We start from the raw sequence: 22,562 nt of genomic DNA on the forward strand, positions 1-22,562 counted from the left end.
TAGTTTTCAATTAGGTATTATTTATAAAACAACTTTGTCCACTCACATTTAACTTCATGTTCCCCAGCGGACGAATCCTACTGACGTGCATGTCCACTATACCTTGCCTCTAGCACCACTATAAGATTTTGTTGTAATGACTTTGGCGATCACTTCACTTTTCATATTGTGCCATTATCAGGTCAAAATTAGCTATCCAATACTTTGGATTATTATTAAAACCTGCAAAACAAATGGCTTTCCCATCAGCCTCTGCTGTACTTAACCCTGGTGTTTTCCTCAGGTCAAATTTGACCGGTTTTCAAAGTTTTTTATATCATTTATATTTATATCACACACTGTCATTATTGGCTAGATTTCATTTAACTGTTTTAGTTTTGGTCCTGGTATTGTGCCTTCTGGCTCACTGGCGCGCGCACACACACACACACACACACACACACACACACACACACACAATGCCCAATCTGGTGCTCCAACAGACATTTATCTATAGTATTCAAGTCCCATTAATTGTTTTGTTTTTTAATGGCACCTTATTCCCACAACCATTGTCAGCTTTTCTTCTTCAAATTTTTTTCGTATTTTTTTTTAATTCAAAACAAACTAATTAAAGCAAAGGAGGACTATATAGTGTTCTTGTCTGTGTCTGTTTCAGTGACTACTGAGCCAAAATTTGTGGTTGCACCATCACCACAAATTATTATGAATTTGTGTACTTTGTACTTGATTCAGAGCTCAGCGTTTCTTTGTTTGCAACACACACAGCACACATGACACACACAACACACACACACAAACACACACACAGCTCCCAGCTGCTTTACTGACACAAACTTGTCACATTGCCAATATTTGTTTGTATTAATATAGGGAAGTTGAAGGTCCTCACTATTTCCCTATTTGTTCCCACCTATTTCAGAACACTTATTCCTGTTCTGACTCACACTGCCACATAAAGTGCTGTGTTATCTATTACACATCTGTCACATCCAGAATCAGTTCTTCTTTCCAACAGAGCTTGGGAGTGAAGAAACCACTGGATTGCGCAATAGGCTACAGGCCAAGTTGACGGTAAAACACAGCAACAAGCAGAAATACTCCACACGGAGCCAATAAACTAAGGAAAGAACCTCCCAGTTTGGTTTACCAGAATTTCCTTGTTCAAAAAAACAAAAAACACTGGACTTATTTTGTTGTAGATACAGGACAGTTTAACTGAGCAAATTTGTTACAGCACTGTAGCAGTGCTGTGGGCAAGGGGACGTACCTAGATACGCCAACCAGCGGGGACAAATTTCATTTCAAGGAGAAATATTGCTACTTGGGAGAAGAGATACCAAAGCCTTTAGGGCTAAGAGGAGGTACAGTACAAAGAGACGAAGTGAGACAGGAGTGATAACAAGGGATTCACAGCCATGGAGGAGATAGAAAACTACAGCAGCCTGCAGGAGTTCACTGAGGAACTGACACCTGGAGGGAACAGGCTAATTCGTGAACACAGCAATGGTATTTCATCTGGAAATTTTGCAGAGATATTGAGAGATTATATATATATATATATATATATATATATATATATATATATATATATATATATATATATATAACATATATCTATATCAGAGGGAAATGTTATACTTCATTAGTCTCCACTACATGCAGTGGTGAAGGAAGTATTCAAATTTATAAGATACAGTAGCAATACCTTTATGCGTAAATACCACATTAAAATCCTCCATTCAACATTTTACCTAAGTAAATATTTATATTATCAGTGAAAATTACTTAAATGAGCCTATAAAACAATGCAGGCAACATTGCCTCTAATATTTTGTATTATACTATTGAATTATTATTACTAATCCATGAGTATGAACAGCATTTTAATGTTTTGGCTGGTTGCAGTGAAGATAATTCTATCTATTTTATATTCTAGTAGGTGGTTTAATGACTGGCTACATTTACTCAACTACTGTACTTAAATATATCTACAGTACTTTACTTTTACTATTTAATATTTCCATTTAAAGTTACTTTACACTTTGACTTCACAACATTTGAGAAGGAAATATTTATAGATTAGGATTTTACTAAAACATATTATCTTGTAAAATATGTACTGCTATAATTCAACCAACCAAAACTATATAACATAGTTAAAACCTGCTTTTCCTTAACCAACTACAGTATACAGGTAAGTCTATGCATTTTTGGCAAAGAAACAGTAATATCATTTCTGAAAATATAATCCTGGTAATTTGTCTGCCTAATGAGTAGTTTCCTTTAAAGTGCAATTTGTTACTTATATTACTCTATATTACTGTACTTTTACTTAATTAAGATTTGAGTATTTACAAATAACTAAGTATCCACTTGACCTAACTTTCCAGCAGACATACAGTGTTATCTTTTTGGGATGGTAAATGTTATGAAGTTAAATTCTGGTCAAAGGGTTCTGCTCAGTCTCCTGCAATCTACGCTACACCAAAGGATTAAAAATGGTGAATTAAGAGCTACCATGCTGCGTGTTGTTTTGTGTCTTATCAGGCTCCCCGAGACTGAAGCGGGGCATCGAGTGTTTGAGGAGTCAGACTGCTCTCCTGATACTTATTGGCTTTTTGGCCTCCATCTGCGGCAACATCGTACTCACTGTGCTTTGTGAGTATAAACAACCTCCCTGTGCTTCCTGCCCTCCAGCCTGAGTATGTATATCTGCCTGTCTGTCTCTCCTGTCTTTGAGTCTCACGCTTGTTGATTATTCTCTCTTTATTTCAGCTTAGTGCGCTTTTGGACACCTATAATTGGCAATAAAAAGACACAGCTCCTGCAGGGCTAACAGGCTCTGGCAGCTAAGCCTGATAATGTGCTTGTGAGGACACTCTCTCATTTAAAACAACACCACTGCATGCTTGATCTGCACACACACACACACACACACACACACACACACACACACACACACACACACACACACACACACACACACACACAACACACACACACAATTTAGTATCTGAAAATTATGATTTGCAACAACAGAAGGAAATAAAAAGAAACATCAAACACAACCAAATCTGTAACACATTGTTAGACTCTTGATAGAAACACCAATATTTAATTTGAATTCTACTTTATGAATATGGCATGGAGGCACACATGTTGTAAAAACTGTCTCATGATACATTGGCCATAATAGCAGTTTATTTATAGAGTGTCAGGTAAACTGGTAATGTAAATATTTTCACTAAGGTTGACTCTTTATTTGCTCTGTAATGGTACATTAGCTCCAAAGTAAATTTGCTATATCAAAAACGCAGCACATTTTAACATCTAATGTTCATAGCAGGGGTATATCATGTGGTTTTTGTGGAATCTATGTGTTATTCACATGTAACCTAATTGCATCACCTGCACCTGTGTTATTACATCAGCAGGCTTGCCAGGAAATGGCAGTATGTCATTAGTTCCAGCAAGAATAACTCATTCTTATAATACACTTGACTACAGCAAAACCTTCAGCTTACAGTTAATTACAGTGAAACAATATCAAAGGACAGTACATGGCTTGACTTTCAATTCCTCTGAATCGGTGACAATTTTTTTTTATTATTATTATTTATAGTTTATTTATCAGGGACATTACCTAAACAGAATCACAACCAAATGTGAGATATGCAAGGTTATTTTAGGACGTCTAGCCTCCGCTAATTTACAATCCTTGTCTCTGGTCAGGCTTTCACAAAAACAAATACAGCACAACAAACAGTCTATTACATTTTCAAAGAATAAAATCAAATAAAAACAGAATTTGAGTAAAAATTGTGTCGCTAAAGGACACCATTAGAGCTCACATATCTGTTGTTGTCCAAGCAACAGCTTAGTACTGACCCGGAGGGTTGACAAAAAATTGTTCTGCACATTGAGACTCTACAATTATGGTTAACTACTCCTCTTGTCATCGTCCGACCATTATTTCTCTGTGTAATGAGTTTAGACACCACGACTGGGGCCAGCCCATTTAGTCACTCAAAAATAAGTTTATAATGTATACTGTTAATTGATCCCCAGTGGGGAAACTACAATTTACACTCTGTTTTGTTAGTGATCACTACACACAGGCCTGAAATACACACACATGCTCAGGACCTATGTATGCACAAATGCACTGGGGTGGCAGTAGCTCAGTCCATAGGGAGTTGGGTTGGGAACCGTAGGGTCACTGGTTCAAGTCCCCGAATGGACCAAAAAGAAGGGAGTGTGGATTGGTGGCTGGAGAGATGCCACTTCACCTCCTGGGCACTGCCAGGTGCTGTTGAGCAAGACACCGTACCCCCCCACCCGCTCGGGGCGCTGGTTCGGCTGGCAGCCCACTCACTCTGACATCTCTCCATTAGTGCATGTATAGCTCCTGAGCATGTGTGTGTGTGTGTGTGTGTGTGTAGGTCAGGACTGTGTGTGACTACTAACAAGTGTGGACAGAGTATAAATTGTAATTTCCCCGTTGGGGATTAATAAACAGATTAAAATTAAAAATTAAATGGAGAGATGTCAGAGTGAGTGGGCTGCCAGCTGGACCAGTGCCCTGAGCGGAAGATTGTTTTAAAGTAATGATAGAGGTCTGACTGTTGATTCAGAAGCCAGAGCCCAGGCGGTACAATGGGATGGGTGTAAGAAAAAAAATCATTGCATGCAGGTACAGATTAGCGGCCTTGAAGGATAAACACGACCGCATGAACCAAAAACAATTCAGATTGGTTTTAATAGTTTTGGATAGATTCTTTGTATGTCTATCAAACTTTAACTGGAGATCCAAGGTGACACCTGAGTATTTAAACTTGTTTACCACCTCTATTTCTTTTGTATCAATGGTGATTGGAAATTTCTCATTCATTTTCTTTGTTTTTGACACTGTTTTTTTGTGGTTCAGCGGTAGATGATACCATTGTAGTCATTCTGAAAGGCCAGACAGGGAGTCTTCGCAGATACATAAAAGACTGTGTCGTCTGCATACATCTGACAGTCACTCTGCTGTCGATGTTTCAAATGTGAGCTAAGCCAACTAACAGCTTGATCAGAAAAAAAACTGGTCTTTTCAGTTTGCTGACAAGTATCTTATGGTGTCAAAGTTTAAACTCATTCTGAGTTGTTGTTGTTGCGTCTATGATGGTGCATGTTATTGAAAGTCATATACATCTGTATTTATTATCTTTATTTGTGACTTAGAGTATATCAATTACTCTTCTAAGAAAGCATTTGAGAAATATTTTTTTGTATTTTTTTTTAAAAGGCAAAGTGGAAGTCGCAACATAACTTGAGGAAAAACAAATGCTGAAAAATATCTGGCAATGAATTTTGTACAGCCACAAGGGAGCTCATATAACCTCAATTATTTCAGTAACAACTGCAATAAAATCAGATATTCACAGACTGCACAGAGGAGCATCATATGTTTGTAGAGGGAGAAGTTAGTGTGAGAAAACACAACAGTATGAAAATTACATTAGTTTTTAAGTCACACTTTTATGGGTGTGGATGCCAGTCCACCATTTTGGTCCAGATTGAAATATTTTTCATTTCATTTCATATATGTATTATACAGGAAAGTTAGAAATACAATATAAAAACGGGCCTGACTCAGTTTAAAAACTGGTTTTCAGCAGGTTCCTGTTCTGCAGAAACATAAAACATGGGTACAGCACGTCAAGACAGACATTAATACAAGACATCGATGTAAAAAAAAAAATGTTTCCACAACTGAAAACAATACAGTTATATAAAGACAAAGACATTTATACGAGACATCCGCTGGGCTAGATAAAGACGGACAGTGCAAACAAGGCTCTCAACATTTACTGGTAAAATTGGCATGACATTTTGTATTATACATATATTCATGTTCCCCAGATGTTAGCATGCTAACACACTAAGCTAAGATAGTGAACATGGTAAACATTATCAGCCTGTTAGCATTGTCATTGTGAGCATGCACCACGGTACACCCTGGACTATCTATCTATCTATCTATCTATCTATCTATCTATCTATCTATCTATCTATCTATCTTCTCAGTGATTGGCAGGCCAGTGCCAGGTGCCTCCCTGGACTCCTCATCTTTAGGTTTCAAACTGAACTCGATGCAGAGACGTTACATCCAGCTGTGTGAGGACTACACCGCCCTGGGACAGAGCTGTTCAAAGACAGGTGGCAGGATGTAGATCAAACACATACACAAACTTCATTTCCTGCTGTCTTTGATTTACTGTTAATCTTCATCTTTTTATCTTGCCCTTTCTTTCTCATTAACAGTTAAGAAGTGCTCAGAGTGTCCTGATGGTTGGCGTCAATTTGGGGATCAGTGTTACCACTTCAGCGGTGACAAGCTGGACTGGCTAAAGAGCAGAGACAGCTGTGCAGAGATGGGCAGCCATCTTATCATACTGCACACCATGGAACAGCATGTGAGTGTGTGTGTGTGTGTGTGTGTGTGTGTGTGTGTGTGTGTGTGTGTGTGTGTGTGTGTGTGTGTGTGTGGTGTGTGTGTGTGTGTGTGTGTGTGTGTGTAAAGGTGAGAAACATTCCAATTTAGGTTAAGGCCACACTTTTTCACAGCAGACAGTTTAACTCTTCATAGTAGAAAAAGACATTAGAAAAAGCACAAGTGTTATATATAACATTAACAATTGCTCTGTTCTATTCAAGTGTCCCAGCAAGCCATGACAGTGTCACAGTGAGCTAGCATGCACAATAAAAGGACTGAAACTGAAACAGCTAAATGATTTTTTTTAATGTCATTATTTACACTGGTGCTTTTCCTACTGTAACAAGCAAACATTTGTGTAAATAATCAATAATCAAACATGAAAAATATGCACTTTTTCTTTGACCTGATGCAAGAGGCTTTTTAATGTCAGAAATTTTGAATATGTCACAGTAGGCAAAACACGGTCGCTTCCTCTTTCTTCTCTTCCTCACTTCCTCGGCTGCCCAAACCTCCGTTTGTCTCAGTTTACATGCAAACGTGCAAACAAAGTTTTCCAAAATCTCAACTCTGTTGTTTTTAGAAAGTATGGTTTTTAGAGGCTAATTCTCCGTTTGTGTACAAACAAAGGGAAATGTCTCTGTTTTCAAAATAACCATGTACGTGTAAACAGGGCCCTAGTATAATATGTGTGTAAATATACCTTAAATTTGTATGTTTGAAGAATTACCCAGTGAATCCTTAAAGAGTTTAAAACGTTGGTTTTGTTTACTGTAAGAACCATAGATCCTCGGCAGCATCCTCGGTTTGGGAGGTAATATTAAAAAATAGGTTTGAATTAAGGATTAAAGGAATGTATTGTGTCAGTGATTTGTGAGTGTTTACCTTCAGGACGATCTGGGAAAAGAAGCCAGAAGAGTTGGCGGTTTGGATTACCACTTCTGGATTGGCCTGTCTGACATAGAGAAGGAAGGAGACTGGAGATGGGTGGACAACACAACATTGCAACACAAGTACTATCTGATTTTAATATTTGATGCATTAAGTCATTTATGTGTCCATTTTTTATATTAAAGTTGTTATCCTACATTCATTTATTTATTCATGAGACTGACTAAACTGTCCAGGAAGGACTTTAACCACTCAAAGCAAAATGAGCAGCCTGCTTTACCAGGCCAACAACAAATCACAATGCTGTGTAAATAAAGTAACATTTGCAACATTAAAAGAAAGAAAGAAAGACACACAACAAGGTCCATTATAAAATCAAAACCTCAAATAAATCAAAGTTTAAAAATGTCATGAATGAATCAAAGATTTGGGCAAGGTGAGCTTGTTTTTCATATTTGTTCACAGCGATTATTTATAGCTTACCCTATCTATCCCTGTCCTCTCTCCTTTTGTCACAGATATTGGGATCAGTTCAGCTCAGAGCCAAATAATCACCAGTCAGGAGGGGTACATGGAGAGGACTGTGCCACCTTAGACAGCCATGCAAAGACATGGTTTGATGTTCCTTGTGAACACATTTATAAACGGATCTGCCAAATGGATGCCATTCAGCTCAACTGAATCCCCATACAACTGAAAATACTGCACAACTGGGAAGTCTGGAAACTGTACATTGTGTTGATTGCTGTTCTACTGCTGTCTTTTTTTCAAGTAAATTTAAAACAAAAAAAACGACATTACAAGTGAAGTTACATTGCAGTATTGCAGTAATTTTAGATAGAGAAGGAGGTCAATATTTGAGTAAATAAGAAATACATAAGGTTACAGTTTTTGGAGCATGTCCATTTACAATCAAAGAGCCTATTATTAAATGTAGTTTCTTGTATATTTTATCTGAATTACTTTTATTTGAATGTCAGGTCATCTAGGTCTGACATTAGAAAATTGTCTTTATATTGAAAAGTTGAATGCCACAATTACTGAACTTACTACTAGTGTGAAGTTTGGGCATGATTGTTGTCTCATTATGCTGTTCATTGTTGGTAGAGATTTGTGCAAATTCACAACAAATTATTTCAGAAATAACATTTTATTTTAGGTTGCTTTAACTTTTATTAATCTTGTTGAACCCTTGCACTGTGTCAGGCTTTTGAGACTAAATGCATGCCAATAATATTATCTTTTTTCTTTGGTCTGTTTTTTTTCTCTGACGGACACACTTTCTCACAGCCTATCTGAAAACTTAAATAGTTGAAGTCTGGTCATTGATGTAACTGCATCCCCCTACTGCACTTAAAAACAGTGGCTCCCACCGTTATTTGCTTATGATGTATAAAAGTCTGTGAAGTCTACTTGTGATGCTTTTACACATGAGGTACATAATTTTTTCAAATTCAACCAGAGTGATTTACCCTCTTAGATTATTTAATCCCCTCAGATTGATTTAAACACTGTTACTAGTTTGGGAACCACTGCAGAACAATATTCCAGGTGTCGTAAATGAGATTACCGCTAGAAAGCGCTGTTCTCTGTGATACAGATGCTGATTGACAGGTGCACTTCTCCCGCCCACTCTACTTTCCTGTCCAATCAGCGCTTACGTTGCTTTGTTGTTGTTGTACGTGTGCTGATAGCGGAACTAAACAATCGACAGGCTGTCTGCTAGAAACCAACACAACAAGGTAGCTACATTTTGAATACACAAAGCCTTATTGTAATACTTTTTTGGAAACATTTACGTCCGTTTTGCATGTCCAGGTTATTTATGCAGTGTAGAGGTAGGATTTAAATCACTAGAAAAGCTTAAAATGAACTGAGGCCTAGCGTCATCGGATAAGTGAAGCCTTGCAGTTGGTTAGCAACCGAGCTACCATGACACATTGAGCACTAATAATAGCTAAACACAGCTTAAGGACAATTCGTAGTCTAAAAGCAGACATGTTTTGAACGTCGCGCATTTCATCTGTCATTTGCATCAATTTCGGTTGACAGATAACGTTAAGGCCATTAGGTTAGCTAAATGTTAACCGGCGATTTAGCTAGCGGTGCTGCTAAGCTAGCTCTTAGACGGACTGGGAGTTTGGCTGTTGAAGTCACACTGTAGGGTAAGATTGGCCGTAGCTCCGATTCACAGCGTCCGATTCGGCGTTTAAGGGGAAACATAACTTTACATTCAGTAACAGTAATTTTTTACATCTGAAACTGTGTTTTAAAGATTTTTTACTCTCTCTGGGGATAATGTAGTGCTGATAGAACGTTACCTTAAATGCCTACTTTAACAACAATGGTTGCAAACGGAGGTGCAAAAAAGTAGAGGACCAGTCGCTCAGCAGTGCAGCTAAGTTAACTTGACTTAAGACTTTGATTCTGTCAAAAAGAGTACGCTTATTTCTTTTATATATCATCATATTGTGCGATGTGCTGACATGATTACAGGATTAATTGGACTGTTGATCAGCAGAGAAGTTAACCAACAATTGTGTTGATCAGTTTATAGTTTAGGTAATTTATAAAGCTAAAATGACAAACATTATCTGGGCGACTGCTGCTTTTCTGTGCTTAATATACTTTCAGACTGTTGATTGCTCCAACAAGCAAATTGAAGACAACATTTTTATGCCATTTTCACACTATTCTAACAGATGACGTATTTTATTAAATAATTGAGAATTACATAATTCAATATAATTACTAATCCCTCCCCCCTACAATATATGCCCATTTGTAATACTTATATCACATAATAATAATCTCTGAACTCACATTATTTAGTTTTGTGGAAGACCTATGTTGTATATCATACATCCATATTCTTTCAAACATTTACAAATAAATAAGATACAGTGACTTACACTCTAAGGACATTTTCCAGGTGTTTTACCTTTGCTCCTTACAGTCCCCACATTTTGTTTCCCCTTAAGTAGCTTCAATGTTATTAAAGTAATCTTATGCCAGACTGCTCCTCAGTATGTGCTGTGTATTCTGCATGAGCTTGTTTCAACTCTTCTGTGAATCGACATGGTGTTCACACTGAGTAAAATATTCAAATTTATTACTCCATGTTTTTGTGATTTCATCCATTGGAAATATTCTAGAATTTCTCTGGGGCCCACTTAAATGACCACCTGTGGGTCCTGGGGACTCACTACATCTAAAAACTACATTACTGTGTGTTGTGCATCATTTTCCACTCATTTCCCCAGAGTTCAGAGCAACATATTTGGTGTTTTTTAAAGTTTGCAAACCTCACTAGAATTTGAATGATGTTTTTTTAGGTATGAACAATGTTTGGCTGTACAGCATGCACTTATAAAGGTTGATCCACTGCAGAATTCTGGTTGTGAAAGGGGTTAAATCAGTGTTTTCCCCCTCTATGGAGAGAATTTGAGTTAAAATTGTATTAGGTATCAATCTAACCTTCTTAAGTTGACTTGCTCATCATCTATTTAGACGCTTTTTAATTCAGAATTTAAATAATTCACCAAGTTGTGCATTTTTTCATAAAAACTCTAATCTTAGAAATGGGTTACAGTGATCTTCAGAGCCATTTAGGGTCCATTTTGGTGAAGAGGATAATGGGAAAAATAGATAAACCACTTCTTATGAGAGCTGAGAGTCTATTGAAGGGATTGCTGCGTTAGTGAGTTTGGGGTATGCTGTACTGTGCAACAGTGGAAGCTTACACCTACCAAATCCATTTTTAAATTGTTTTCCCTCTGGTAGCTTTGTACCTTTTTACTATTCTATTAAATGTTTTACTCTGTTCGATTCTCTAACTTTATTTTGAATCTAAATTTTATTGCAATAGCACAAATAACAATTAAGCAATAATAATAGCAAAACAAATGCTGAATGTTTTAAATGGGGTGCCAGTTGCACCATACAAAAATAAAAACAGAAGGTACAAGAGAAATCTTTGCTATACAAATGATTTTTGTTAACATTATGTTGGCATGATACACAATTAATCTTTGATGACAGCAATAGGCTAAATGAATTGAGAAGGGTGTAGAGCAACAACAATGTAGTCGTTATCTAAGGTCGTTACTGAATGGCAAAATAATTTATTACAATGAGTAAGTATGCGTCTCTTTGGGATCCTTGGGATTAGTTCTGTAGTTCTCAGGGGTCACCAGGTACTCGGCCACTAAACAGCCACATCCTGCATATTGCATGTTGACTTATTCCTCCAGCCACCTCTCATTGATATGCTGCCAATTCTGTTCAGTTTTAAAATTCAATTGAAATACACAGATGGCTGTGTTCCATCTTTATTTGACTTTTAAAAATTCCTGATATGAAATGCTGTACTATTTCTGAAATGGTGTAGGTTAATTTGTTTGGTTGCAACACATGCCCGCTCATCTGTTCAGATTTCTTGAGAATGTGCTCTTTAGTCCGCTTTGATGTTGGTCCAGTGGGACTACATATGGAAGATGTGCGTGAGCATCTAAATGTATCAGATTTAGGATGATACAAAACATCAGCACACTCAGCACTGACTGCAATGAAGAAGAACCAGTCAGACTAGTCTTAGCTCAGCAGTTGGTATCCAGACTATATGTTGCATTAAATTTAGGGAATGGCCTCAGGTAATAGAAACAGTGTGATGCAATAGCAATATCTTATCGTGTGTCTTTTAGACTTAGTTTCTTTTGTGTCCCAAGATATGTCTGCTGGGATTAGGCTAAGATATCTTAAAATATCCCATCAAAGTCGACAAGACAGCTCTTCACGTTGAGATATTTGTCAGTTAAGTCATTTTTTTTAAATTAGAAGGAACACACAGGGAATCAGACTAACATCCTGTCTCTGCAATTGTTTTTTTTATATTTGGGTCATACTGTAAATCTTGTGACTTACAAAGCCAGAGTCAGGCCAAAAAATGGTCTCCTTTTTTTGTTCCTTTTTTTCTGGATTCACATTGTGAACAGTGGACACTAAATTTCTGCTCGAGACACAGACTGATTACTCCTACTGCTTAATTATTCTGGTGTTGTCCTCAGCACAAAGTGCATTTGCATCAGGTCTCTATGCAGGGAATGGGTTTTGATGAATATACTGTACATGCTCCGCTTTGCATTCATTACACTTGTTGCCAATGTCCGCATCGGTGCTACCTGGTGCGTCTACTTATTCACTATCTGAGAAGCTCTCTTGGTAATTTGAGGGTTAAGTGCTTTGATCAAGAGAACTTGGCTGATAGATATTAAATGAAAAGGGAGTATTGTTCATTCAATTCTATATCCTTTTAACAGGCCACAAGTGGCTGAGCCATTTAAGGGGCGTGACAAAGACACCTTCATCCTATGGAGTCCTAGAGTTTATTGATAGAGCTTTGCAATTATTTAGTGTTTATGAAAGATTGTGACATGGTGACCCTTGATGCCCCTTTTTAGATGGCAGTGCCAAGGTGGTAACAGTGAGGTTATTTCCTTGATTTTTATTGGTGTCATTTCTACATAATGCTGCTGCTTTTATTCTCTTCGTAGTTCTTCTTTCTAACCTGCTAACCTCTTTGTCTCCTGTGTGCCCTGGCTTCAGATGGAGGTGGAGCAGCTCCTGTCTCTGTCAGGCCCAGCACTGGCCCAGGCTGTCAGCTCTCTGCTGGAGACCCCAGGCCTCTACGTCTTCTCTGACATCCTGGAGCTGCCTAATGTCAGAGAGGTAAACACACTCACACTTCATCTTCTTCGCTCTTTGTGTCTTTGGGAACCTTCTCAGGCCTAACATAAAACAAATCCATCTTAATCACAACTATACAGTTAATCTCACAGGTGGTAATGTATCATGACACATGGACACATGGATAATCGGATCAGCTAACCCACATTCAGAGGGGTCATTGATGCATGTTGCCACATTGTTAGTGCATCATCAACACAAAGTGTATTTCCTAACCACAATGTACATTTGTCATCTATGCATGTGGAAACGTGCATACTTGTGCACCAATGATGTAATCAAAGTCACAACTCACCTCCCAATTGATACATCTACAGTTGTGTTCAAAATAATAGCAGTCCAACATCCCTAACCTCGTAAATCATACTTTTTTGGTAGAAGTGATATTTCTACATGGCAAATAATTTACTAGTAAGTGTTGTAGAGTCATAGAAAACCAACAGACCCAACAGTCATGACATGCAGGCTGCTTATTCTGTGTAATTGAATCTGCAATTGAAAGGGGCATGTTCCAAATAATAGCAGTGTTGTCTTCAATTAGTGAGGTCATTGATTCTTTGAGGAAACAAGTGTCAATTATGGCCCATATTTAAGGAAGGAAGCAAGTGCATTTTACTCTGAAATACTCAAAATGGGTCATTCCAGACATTGCTCTAAGGAACAGTGGACTTTGATTAAAAAGTTGATTGGAGAAGGGAAAACATATAAAGAAGTGCAGAAAATTATAGGCTGCTCAGCCAAAATTATTTAAAATTTCTTGAAATGGCATCCAAAGCCTGAACGTTGGAAAAAATGGTCAACTACCATCGAATGTATCAAAAAATAGCCAAAATGGCAAAGACTCAACCAGTGATCAGCTCCAGGGAAATCCAGAAGACTTGAAGTTACCTGTGATCAGAAGAAGGCTATGTGAAGCAAAGCTATCAGCTAGAAGACCATGCAAAGTCCCATTGCTGAAAAGACATGTACTGAATAGTGAATAATGAATTTGCCAAAGGACACATTGACTGGTCAAAGGAGAAATGGCGCAACATTATGTGGACTAATGAGAGCAAAATTGTTCTTCTTGGGTTTTGGGGCCGCATGCAGTTTGTCCGACGACCCCCATGCACTGAATTCAAGCCACAGTACACTGTGAAGACAGTAAAGCATGGTGGTGCAAAAATCATGGTGTGAAGATGTTTCTCATACTGTGGTGCTGGGCCTATTTATCGCATACCAGGGATTATGGATCAGTTTCAATACATCAAGTCTTGGTTCCAATCCCCGGACCTCAATCCCATAGAAAATGTTGTTTCTAAGGCAAAACCCAGTAATGCAGAGAAATTGTGGAATGTAGTTCAATCGTCCTTGGCTGCATTACCTGTTCACAGGTGCCATAAGTTGGTTGACTCCATGCAACACAGATGTGAAGCAGTTCTCAGAAATAATGGTTATGCAACTAAATATTAGTGCAGTGATTCAAAGTAAAGTAAACCCTTGTCACATTTTCAGTTTAAACAGGACATGTTTGAGTTCTTAAAGAACATCCTAATATTCCTTTGTCTTCACTTTTTGTAAAGGTAGAACACAAACTTGATCATCTTTGACTGGTTGATTTGGATTTGAATTTGCAGTGTTCCCATTGCATTGATATTATGGAATTAAAAGCTATTCTAAGGATTTTGAGCATTCACTTTTATAAACACACTGCTATTATTCTGAACACAACTGTATATATAAAGTTCCGGAGTGGGATGCTGCTATGAATCTCATTACATTAAAGTACATTACCAACATATTACGTATGTTGTAACGTTAAACTTGCATGAGAATACACAGTTAACACCCTATTTTGAAACTGAAATGCTGCTGTTATAATAGAGAATTATTATGATGCTGCACCATTGTTCCATTCTTTAAGCAAAGCTCTTGAAAATATGGATATTTGTGCCCCTTATGTACTGTACACTGTCAAATTACATCTGTTTTTATTTTCTAAAGGACCATACCAAGGCTTTATCCAGCTAAAAGGGAAGACAAAACGGCCCCTACTAAAAAATGCGTACAGACAACATTGCTTCAACACAAAGCTTTACCTCTCAGTTTCCCTCAGTGGTTTTCTGCTTCAATATGTGTTTTCCCTGACCTTTTTGGCTCATAGCAGTTCAGGGTTGTTATTTGTTTACTGCAATAATCTAGTCCAGGGATCTTCAACAGGGGGTACAGCTACTGTATGTAGTAGGGGGTCCCTGCTCAATCTGGCTTTAAGGTAAGGGGTCCTGGTTTAAAACACGTTGAAGATCCCTGATCTAGTCAGAGGATTTTGAAAGTAAAAATCTCCCACATTCATTTTCAAAACTTATTCTATCACTGATCTTTAGGTGAGCTTGTAACATTGGCTATTTATAATATTTCTTATTATTTTGGCCATAGTGATGAAGGAAAGTAATTTAGTTGGTGCCCACAGCTCGACACCGGCAGGTAAAGTGATTAGACAAGTAATGCACAAATGATCCAAATATGATCCTGCGATCAAACTCATGCGAATGATTCAGTCCTAATATTTTCGCGTCTGCACTGCTGTAGACATGGCATTAGTCTTACTCTCTCAGCAAGACCTCTCCTCAGAGATGTGCAAAGGCAGTTGCACAGTTTTTATGTAGAGAGCCTCATTCTGTTTTCTGCCACATCATTTTTTCTTTCCCCTCATCTTCCTTCTACACCACAGATGGAGAATGGCCCTCATGCACCAATGTACCAGCTCCTCAACCTCTTTGCCTATGGAACCTACTGCGACTACAAAGGTATTGCAGTGGCAGCACAGTGTAAATAAATAATAGGGCGTCCTGCAACTCTTTTATTATGAGCTGTGTTTTTTTGCTGCAAGGCAGGTACCCTGACACACAAACACCCTCACCTGCGACACTGCAGGCAAGTTATTTACAGACAAAAGTACTGGAGGGCTTTAAGCTGTTTTGGGCTACTTTTTGTTAAGTGTTCTGATTGGCTGATGATTGTCTGTGTTGCAGCAGCGCTGGCACATATGGTCAATAAACTAACTTTAACTTTTGTGACTAAATTTGCTGTGTGTAATGTGTTGGGAAGCTACAACAAGAAGTGGAATTTTAATAATGTCTAATTTTATGCCGAACATCAACCAATAGCCTGGGGAAAAAATGTAGCCTACTTTATTGTTCCCTTGCCTTTCGAGTCACGCCGACTGGGAGCACATTCACTTTCATTGAGCTGTGAGGTGGAGCCCTTAGACGAGCTGTCAGAGCTGCTGTCTCAGAGGGTGTGTGTCCTGTCACCAGGGGAGCATGGCAGCAGGAGACACAGTTGCTGGAGACCAACTTCCTCCCGACTCTGTTCTCTGGCTGCTTAAAGAGCTCTACACTCACCTGCACTGCCCTGTGTAACATACACTTCAAAGTATTAAGTAGTGCTTTGATTATGTGTGACTGTTTGACCCTAAGCAAAGTGACACTTGCACGCTGCTCTGGTATATTTTCCCTGTTAAGTCTCTTTTTTATTTCATGTTCTTGACTGCTGCTCCAGAGAGAGCAGCTTCTCTTCCAGAGTTGACCCCCGCACAGAGGAACAAACTCCGCCATCTGTCCATCATCAGCCTGGCATCCAACCTCAAGGTACTGGCTAATTCTTTTCTCTTTACAGTTTTCACAAAAAAGTGAAACCTGTGTAATGTTGTATTTGTCTAAAAAAAGAAAGAACATTTCAAAAATATTAACATAAGGTTGGCTGTAATACTAAGTTACTGGCTGCTTTTTATATCTGCTAAATTAGACTTACAAAAACAGACAAGCCTTTTTGGTCTCAAGTTTCTCAAGAGTTTCCAGCACATCCAGTACTGCTCATGTCATTTCAGAGTTCTTACCTCCCTCCATAGAGACGGAGCGCCTATAAGTCCCACCCCCACCGGAGGGGAAAACACTTGATCCGTCCCCATTGACTTTAGATTGTGTGAAGGTGCCTCCTCATCAATTCTTAAATGCCTAAAAGCTGCTGTGTGATAGGACGCACTACCAACAGGGTAAATAACCCATAATTAACTTTTTTTAAGCTGCCGAACAAAAGAACTGAGCCTTTAGGAAGACAGAAATGGATACAGATGTGAGGAATCAGCAAGAAGAATGGAAAGACTGGGATTATGACACTAACCTAACATTCTGCCCAACTTTGCGTGTGCAGCAAGCATTTTGTTACAAAGTCAAGTAGCCAATAGTCAGTTTTAGCTTTACTATATTTCTATAAGGTTTGCTTAACCCCGTAATGTCCTCCCGAATGCCTTAAACCTTTTGTCCTCTGGGGTCAAAATGACCTGGTTTTACTGTTATTTAAAGTATACAGTATCAATTTTCAGTCAATTCTGTGTTAAACCTTTAGTCTTACTTCAGTTCAACCCATTACTACACATTTTCCCCTTCGTTTTGGAATTTAGAGCCAATAGACCTTATTTACATAAAAGTTTACCCTGTTTTGTGAGTAAAAACTAAAATGAAACTATGAATTATTTTTTACCTTATATTATTTTGACTTATCACAGAGTGGTATACTGTATGTCAAATTTTAGTGAGGATGGTGTTTTTGAATCCTTTGAATTTTTTAATTACAGCCCATAACCATACCATAATAACCTTTTGTTGTCCTCTGGGGTCAAAATGACCCCATCTGGTTATTTAAATAATATTTAGTGGATATTTCATAGTGGATACTAATTCTGTATTAAGCCTTTAATAACAACTTCATTCAAACACATTAACACCATTTTTTTAAAATTTCATTGGAAATTTAAGGCCAATAAGACGGGTCAAGTGGACCTATGCCATCAATTGGAGACTTTGCATATGCAGTTGGACTATGGTGGCTTGTTTCTCTTTCTGCTGTCAACATGAATCTCCGTCACTGGAAGGAATGGAAGACCAGATCAATGTTTTCTCCTTTTTTATTTTTTAGACAATTTTGCATGAAAGGGGAGAGAGAGGGGGAAAGGACATGCAGCAAAGGGCTGCAGGTCGCAGTCTAACCTGGGCCCGCTGCATCAAGGAGTAAACCTCTATACATGGCCACCCGCTCTACCAAATGAGCTATCTGGGCACCAATGTTTCATCCTTTGACTTGAACTATTCTATCTCAGCTGGGTCCTCTTCCTGACTGATTCTTTCTCATCAGTTGATTCTTCATCTTCATCATGATAAATGCAGTCCTCCACTTCTGACACTTCCACTATTTCAGCTTTAGATACTACCTCATCCGTTGATTCTTCATCTTCATCATAATAGATGCACTGCTGCACATCTGATACTTCTTCTACATCAGCTTTAGGTTCCGCCTCATCATCAAGTTCATCAATTTCCTTCAATTCATACTCCTCTTCCATTTCTGCAGCAGGCAATGTGGGGGCTTCTTCAGAGGACAAAGTAGCATGCAACCTGTATGTTGGATCTATCACCTCATCATCAGTTGACTGATCCCCTCCTTATGTTCAGCATTGTCCTCCTCGTCTCTTTTCTTTTCATATTAATAAATGTCTTGCCAGCCTCCTGTGCAGTATAGAGCTTCTGCCTCTTCATTGTGCTGTACGACCCCAGGACAACACGAGGGTTAAACATTCTGACAGTATGCAACTTGTTTTATAGTGGAATTGGAAAAAATCTGAAGCTATGCAGTATTATTATGTTTGCAAATGCCTTAGCTTGCTAATAAATAGCTAACATAAGCTTAGAGCCAGCTTGTCCTTTCTGGTAGACAAAGGGTGCTAAAATAATCCTTTCACTTGCTTAAATTTAATGTTTTTTGCTAGCTACACACCTTTGTTAGCGTTTAAGCCTTTGGTGGCATATTTTGAGTTTGACACAATGCGCTCTGTGTCTATGTGCATGATAAAGTATTTAATTTTCTTTTATTAAGGCATCTCTCATTCACACCTTCCAGCTATACTGCTCTCCTTATGCCCTTTTCTTTCTCTGCTCCTGATAAATAATTAATTCATTATTGTCACCAGCTCTGTCCTTTTTTTTTGTACTTAATCTAACTTTCTACGACCGTTGCTCCTGTCGTGATTTTCTTCTTAATATGTCACTGCTTTCCCCACATGTAGGCTTGAACTCTCTAATTGCCCTGGGGAGGATTGTTCAATTCAAAACCTTCCTTTCATCTCCCCCTGGCAGTGACATTTAGTGACAACAGACAATTTCGCTAACATTTAGTTTTTTTTTCTATCAAACTGTTAAAGTGGAATCAAATGATCTGCCTGTATACTTTGGTCGGAAAAAAGAAGAGAATTTGTGATGTCTCTTCATGTCTTTTTTTCCTTCAGTGCCTGCCATACTCGCTGCTCTTGCAGCAGCTGGAGCTTAAGAATGTGCGAGAGCTGGAGGACCTGCTGATCGACGCCGTGTACTGTGACATCATCCAGGGCAAACTGGACCAGAGGAACCAGCAGGTGGAGGTAGACTGCAGCGTGGGTCGTGACCTCGGCCCCAACGAGCTCCCAAACATAGTCAACACACTGCAGGAGTGGTCAGTACCACCTCTCTGTTTCTGTGCACACGATTTAGATTATTATTTATTGTTTTTTCTAACTTACAATTGGCTTTCTACCTCCCCCCCATTCCTTTCTCCTCTCTCAGGTGCACAGGGTGCGAAGCGGTGCTGTGCGGAATTGAGGAGCAGGTCTCGAGGGCAAACCAATACAGAGAGAGCCAGTTAAAGGTCAAAGTCCAAGTGGAAACAGAGGTTGGTCCCTCATCTCTTCAGCCTACTGTTCTTTCACTCTATCCCCCCCCAGAAAATCCAGTAAATGCAGCATCTCTGTTTTTATGCTTCCAGCTACTTGTGGTCTTTTAGTTTCCTCCTGACAGCACAGTTCCTTTTTTGTATCTTGTTTGAGGGTACACTCATACAGCAGCCTGTTCATACCTCTGACTTTAAAGTATAAACATGCTGCTGTATGAATTTACCCTCAAACCTGACCATTGTTTTTGCAACAGACTTGAACCTGTCCTTTTAATTTGCTCAATCATCCTTTATTTTTAATTTTTAATTGGTCTTAACTTTTACCACAGGTCTCTAACCTACAGAAAACGTTAAAGGCCAGCGCCGCCTCTCCGTCATCAGGCCCCGCCCCTGCCGGAGCCGCCTCCAACCAGGATGCAGACCAGCCTGCAGAGCCACGAGACCCCGCCTCCTCTCAGGAACCACGACAACCAGGCAAAAAAAGTTCAAAGGTGAAAGGGTGAGTACTGTGGCTTCACGTTTTTATATTAACTGCGTGGAGTTACACACAGGGAGGCAGACAGAAATAGTCTTCTCAATGAATCTTCTCTGGATGTTATGGATAACAAAATTAACCACCAAAAGTTTGCATAGAAATTGCATTCATAAAGCGTGGCTAAACAGTCCAGAAATTGAAAACATTAATCATGTTTGGCCATGTAGAATAATTTACTGAAATTATGTTTTATTTAGAATTGTTGGTGCCCTGTTAAATAAAGCTGAGGTGTTTTTTACAGCAAGAAATGCTATGTATTCCTGCAAGTCACAAAATTGGTACAAGGCTGCTGGGTTTTTTTTTCCCATTAAGTTTATTTTATTTCTGCTTTTCTCCTTTTGTTCTGTAAAACACTTTGTTACTGTGTTTAAAAAAAAAAAAAAAATGTTTTATAAATTTTAAATGACAGAGTTATAAACAGAGCACTATACCGACTCTACTTCAAACACTAAATTAAGCCATCAGTCCGATGTTCTAGTAGAGAGCAAAGTTAATTCAACACTAAACCACTGTGTTTCTGTTTTTTCAATAACATCAAAATTCAGCTGCGTGAAAGTGGCTTGTCTTTGTGCGAGCGTGTGTCTGCATGAAGGAGCTTTATCATCACATGCACATCAGTGTTTTGCAGCAGTATTCTAACCCTGCTATCAGGGACTCTCTTCCTGTTCTGCTTCCATCCAGCCCAATTACCGATGGCTAATTTCACATCTGTCCTGGATTGCAAAATGTCACTGGATATACAAATGCCCCACATGCTCTCTTTCTGTTGAAAATGTTTCCCCCCCTGCAGTGATCAGACGAGATGCTTAGCTCGTCTGCTGTTTGTTTTTGCCGCTGAACAGAAAACAGTGATTATTTGCTGGCTGCCTGTCATATTTTGATGAAGCATAGAGCCCTGCAATTTTCATCACTCAGCGCTGCACTTCATTCAAATGTAAATCCACTTAATGTTTTGAAATCCAAATTAATGATAGCTTAACCTCAATCCTCAAATTAAAAATGAGTTTTGACACCATTTCTTTAGAAAGCTTTTTAAAGGGTGGGACTGATAGTGCAGCGGTTATTATTAGAAATGCAAAACATTTTTTTTCCATTTGCAGAAATAGAAAATCCACTGAGATAAATTTCAATTAAAAAAATCCTAAATTACAGAAATTAGGTATTTTAATACAAAGACACTTTTACCAATGTTGCATCAGTAATATGCTGGTCTAGTAGTGTGAGTCTGTGTATTTCATGCCGTGTGTTTTTTTTGTCCCACCCAGGCTGCGTGGCAGTGGGAAGATCTGGTCCAAGTCCAACTGAAGACAAGAGACTGAGATGTGGAGACAGAGGCACTGATGGACACGCTCACTGATTAACGAAACGGACACATGGACATGGTGACGGACAAACGGATGTTCACGGACACACTCAACACAATAAAACCAGGAAGCTTCATGGGAAATTTTCTTGTCACCAAATCTCACCTTGACATATTCAGAAACACACACCAGCTGATGGAAGATGACAGTGACATCCACTCTTGCAGTTGTTAATAGCCTAAGTGGTGGACTGTTAGTTTACACACAGACACACACACACACACACACACACACACACACACGGTATTATTGGTATGTACTTTTGGTTTAGAATTCTATGTTGCTTTGTATTTTTTTGTCTCTGCTGAGTTGAGACGTATAAAATCAGAATATAAATTGTCGGGAAATAAAACAAAGCCCTGTACCCTAACTTGTCTTATTAATGTCACTGTCACTTCTTTTATTAAATGCACCTCAAAGTGCATCTCTGGAGGGTGCACAGCTAAATGTTAACTCGCAGAAGGGGGCTACCCGTTAGGAGGTCAAGCCATTAATTAGGGCATGTCCTTAAAGAGACTAATGTATTATAGAGCTGAGGCTTCCCCTGTGCGCAACCAGCATGGCTACCCACATCCACATTCACAGACCATGCACATTCATATTTCATATGCGTATGTTTTGCCCAGAGCTTCTATTTCAATGTCAAAATATCCTGTTGAAATTGCCTGCCACCCTCCCTCATACCTCCATCACACAGTCAAAATTGCCTTCATCATGCCCGCCATGTCCTTCTTTCACTCTTTTGATTCTGTTTTCTCTAAATTCTCCACTCTTCATCCTGCATGACATTATTGGTTTCAATTATCTG

The 22,562-nt window shown here is 38.7% G+C and overlaps 2 protein-coding genes across 3 annotated transcripts; both read left to right on the forward strand.

The window, feature by feature from the left end:
* Nucleotides 1-1,100: 1,100 nt before the first annotated feature.
* On the forward strand, nt 1,101-8,619 carry cldc1 (C-type lectin domain containing 1). Of its 2 annotated transcripts, none has more exons than XM_032518816.1 (6): nt 1,101-1,509; nt 2,551-2,661; nt 6,073-6,204; nt 6,310-6,461; nt 7,373-7,482; nt 7,892-8,619. In XM_032518816.1, exons 1-6 carry the CDS (start codon nt 1,419-1,421, stop codon nt 7,965-7,967), a joined length of 672 nt encoding a protein of 223 aa, XP_032374707.1. In that variant the 5' UTR covers nt 1,101-1,418; the 3' UTR covers nt 7,968-8,619. The 2 variants fall into 2 exon arrangements, with proteins under 2 accessions (XP_032374707.1, XP_032374706.1); XM_032518815.1 differs by having other exon boundaries at nt 1,105-1,509; nt 7,373-7,494; nt 7,891-8,619.
* Nucleotides 8,620-8,963: 344 nt separating this feature from the next.
* cops7a (COP9 constitutive photomorphogenic homolog subunit 7A) lies at nt 8,964-22,124 on the forward strand. The gene is made up of 8 exons (XM_032518811.1): nt 8,964-9,114; nt 12,977-13,099; nt 15,828-15,903; nt 16,658-16,746; nt 19,437-19,639; nt 19,750-19,855; nt 20,185-20,354; nt 21,656-22,124. Exons 2-8 carry the CDS (start codon nt 12,977-12,979, stop codon nt 21,693-21,695), a joined length of 807 nt encoding a protein of 268 aa, XP_032374702.1. The 5' UTR covers nt 8,964-9,114; the 3' UTR covers nt 21,696-22,124.
* The last annotated feature ends 438 nt before the right edge of the window (nt 22,125-22,562 follow it).

Source organism: Etheostoma spectabile, chromosome 6 (assembly GCF_008692095.1).
Source record: "Etheostoma spectabile isolate EspeVRDwgs_2016 chromosome 6, UIUC_Espe_1.0, whole genome shotgun sequence".
Taxonomy (NCBI): Eukaryota; Metazoa; Chordata; class Actinopteri; order Perciformes; family Percidae; genus Etheostoma; species Etheostoma spectabile.